The following is a 3,146-nucleotide window of genomic DNA, read 5'->3' as shown; positions in this document are numbered from 1 at the left end:
TCTATCACCTTCAATCACCTTCCATCACCTTCAGTCACCTTCCATCACCTTCAGTCACTTTCCATCCCCATCCATCACCTTCAGTCACCTTCCATCACCTTCAGTCACCTTCCATCAACTTCAGTCACCATCCATCACCTTCCGTCACCTTCTATCGCCTTCAGTCACCTTCAGTCACCTTTCTCTACTTTCCATCACCTTCTGTCAACTTCAGTCACCTTCACTCACCTTCCATCACCTTCAGTCACCTTATGTCACGTTCCATCACCTTCAGTCACGTTCCATCACCTTCAGTCACCCTTCATCACCTTCAATCACCTTCAGTCACCTTCCATCACCTTGCATCACCTTCCATTACCTTCAGTCACCTTCCATCACCTTCAGTCACTTTCAGTCACCTTCCATTACCTTCAGTCAACTTCCATCACCTACAGTCACCTTCAGTCACCTTCCATCACCTTCCAACACCTTCAGTCGCCTCCAGTCACGTTCCACCCCCTTCCATCATCTTCCGTCACCTTCCATCACCTTCAGTTACCTTCAGTCACCTTCTATCACCTTCAGTCACCTTCTATCACCTTCAGTCACCTTGCATCACCTTCCATTACCTTCAGTCACCTTCCATCACCTTCAGTCACTTTCAGTCACCTACAGTCACCTTCATTCACCTTCTAGTCAATCACCTTCAGTCGCCTCCCAGTTAGTCACCTTCCATCACCTTCAGTCACCTTCCATCACCTTCAGTCACCTTCCTTCACCTTCCAACACCTTCAGTCGCCTCCAGTCACGTTCCACCCCCTTCCATCATCTTCCGTCACCTTCCATCACCTTCAGTTACCTTCAGTCACCTTCTATCACCTTCAGTCACCTTCTATCACCTTCAGTCACCTTGCATCACCTTCCATTACCTTCAGTCACCTTCCATCGCCTTCAGTCACTTTCAGTCACCTACAGTCACCTTCCAGTCAGTCACCTTCAGTCACCTTCCATCACCTTCAGTCACCTTCCATCACCTTCAGTCGCGTTCCACCCCCTTTCATCATCTTCCGTCACCTTCCATCACCTTCAGTTACCTTCAGTCACCTTCTATCACCTTCAGGCACGGTCCATCACCTTCAGTCACCTTCCATCACCTTCAGTCATGGTCCATCACCTTCAGTCACCTTCCCTCACCTTCAGTCACCTTTAATCAATCGTAATAACCACGAGAGTTTGCTGTTTTTCCATGTGGTTCAAGTACTGAGAAACCATGTAACAAATCTTAATAACCACCGAAAAAAGAAAACAAGCGTGTTGATTTTCTTTATTTGTTCTTGTCTTTATTCACAATGTCTATATGATGTTTATTGTCATCTCATTCCAGTCTTCTGCAGGTCAAAGGAGACGATAATCAGAGTATATAATATAATGTTAGCAGTGCAGTCCTATCGTAATTTTGGTTAATATTCAATTAATGTAATCACCTATTCACAGATCTTACGAAAACTTTTAAAACACGGCAGGGGTATAGAGAGAAGAAGGATGGCCTAAAAAAAATTGATGGCAAGTACTAGCGGGCCACAGTGATGAATGCACTACTGGTTCCAGCGGGATCCAGTGAGAGGAACGAAAGTGGCCTCCCTCCAATACCGATAAGGCCACACCAGTCTTGTTTTGGCATAATGTATTATAAGCTAACAACTTCTGATATGTTGTTTCTAAAGTACATTTGTGGTAGTCGCCCACTCCCAATAATTAGTTGGATGAATTTTCTCTAGCAAACAATTATAGCAATCACTTGGCGTTTCAGGAAATAGGAAGACCTGCATAAGTTACCCACTTACGTTTAAGTAGTTTGTTCGTGTACGATTGCTCCACCTTATGTAGACTACGTTTAGGCCAGGTTAGGCAATGCAGTCTTAGAATGCCTTAGATTCACATGCATTTACAGCATTCATTAATGAGGTAGAATTACCCTTATTCTATTCTTAATTTACGTACATAATATTTTTTTAATGAAATTATGCTCTAATGACTTCCTATTAGAATGGGCCAATTTCCCTCAAGGACTTCCGCAGGCCAAAGTGAAACGAAAAGGAATCTTCCAACTCTATGCATTTATGATTGAAACCTACCATTAAAAAAAAATCAACTGAGTAACTAAATTATATAAGATAGATACTTTTAGATTAGATTTAGCTTAAATTTTTCATTTTCTCTTAAGCATTTATAAAAGTTGTCCTTAGATTTTTCCACCTCTCATCATAAATTGTATGATGGCATTAAGCGTGAGATTCTTCTTGGATCTTTATCAGCATATATTATATAGCTTATGACAGTATGTTTTTGTTTTAGGAAATGACCATAACTGTTTTAATATCAGCTTGTAAATATAAAACATCAACAAAGGATTGTGGTACCCAAACAAAAACGTACATGCCTTGCGATCTGCTGGAATGAGGTTCGAGACCCGCTCAAGGTCTATAGTAGTGTCTGCAATCTTACCATCCTTGTGAGATGGGGAGTCGTCAGCTACTATCATCTTACACTCCCTTATTCTAAGTTGGGTGGAGAAGAGGCTTGGGCGTTGATCATATGTATATATGGTCAGTCTCTATGACATGTCCTGCTAGGGTATTATCACTGTCTCTTGTCTCAGCCAATCATGAGTTACCTTTAAACCTTCAAATCTTACCTACCGCGCTTGGAAAGATTCCCCTATTTTTCGTTCTACAAACTTCGCGAAAATTCTTTTTCGTCAATGTTATTTGAAACGTTCGAAGGGAACCTATTCCGAAGTTATCCCTTTTAAATTGAATTCCATTCAACGGTAAATATCACATAAAAGAAAGATGTCAAAAACTTAATTCTGGCAAAGAAGAAAGACTCGCAGATTGCGCTGGGGAAACTTTTCGATGATACACATTTCCCTCCTGGCGCCAGAGTCTTACAATAAGGTTTCCGACAATTCCGGTGCTGGGAAATGACGGTGATTGCCGACGTCCTGGTGCGATACTCCTTTTTTATCGGAAACAGACACAGGCAGTAAGGAATAAAAATGACTGGCTTCGTTAACGTAAACGTTATTATCCGTAATTTCATTACATACATACAACAGACGGGAAATGGTGATTTTGTTATTTTTTTGGGGGAAGGGGGGGAAGTAA

At 41.7% G+C, this 3,146-nt stretch overlaps 1 protein-coding gene across 1 annotated transcript in view; it reads left to right on the top strand.

Moving 5' to 3' along the window:
• Positions 1 to 1,189, top strand: part of LOC137629286 (trophinin-like) — a 2,067-nt gene extending 878 nt beyond the window's left edge. Inside the window, exon 2 of the mRNA XM_068360547.1 lies at positions 1 to 1,189. This exon is cut by the window's left edge and continues 136 nt beyond it. Coding sequence (XP_068216648.1) covers positions 1 to 1,189 — 1,189 coding nt within the window.
• The last annotated feature ends 1,957 nt before the right edge of the window (positions 1,190 to 3,146 follow it).

This window comes from Palaemon carinicauda, chromosome 37 (genome assembly GCF_036898095.1).
Source record: "Palaemon carinicauda isolate YSFRI2023 chromosome 37, ASM3689809v2, whole genome shotgun sequence".
Taxonomy (NCBI): domain Eukaryota; kingdom Metazoa; phylum Arthropoda; class Malacostraca; order Decapoda; family Palaemonidae; genus Palaemon; species Palaemon carinicauda.
This window is presented reverse-complemented; position numbering and strand designations above follow the sequence as displayed.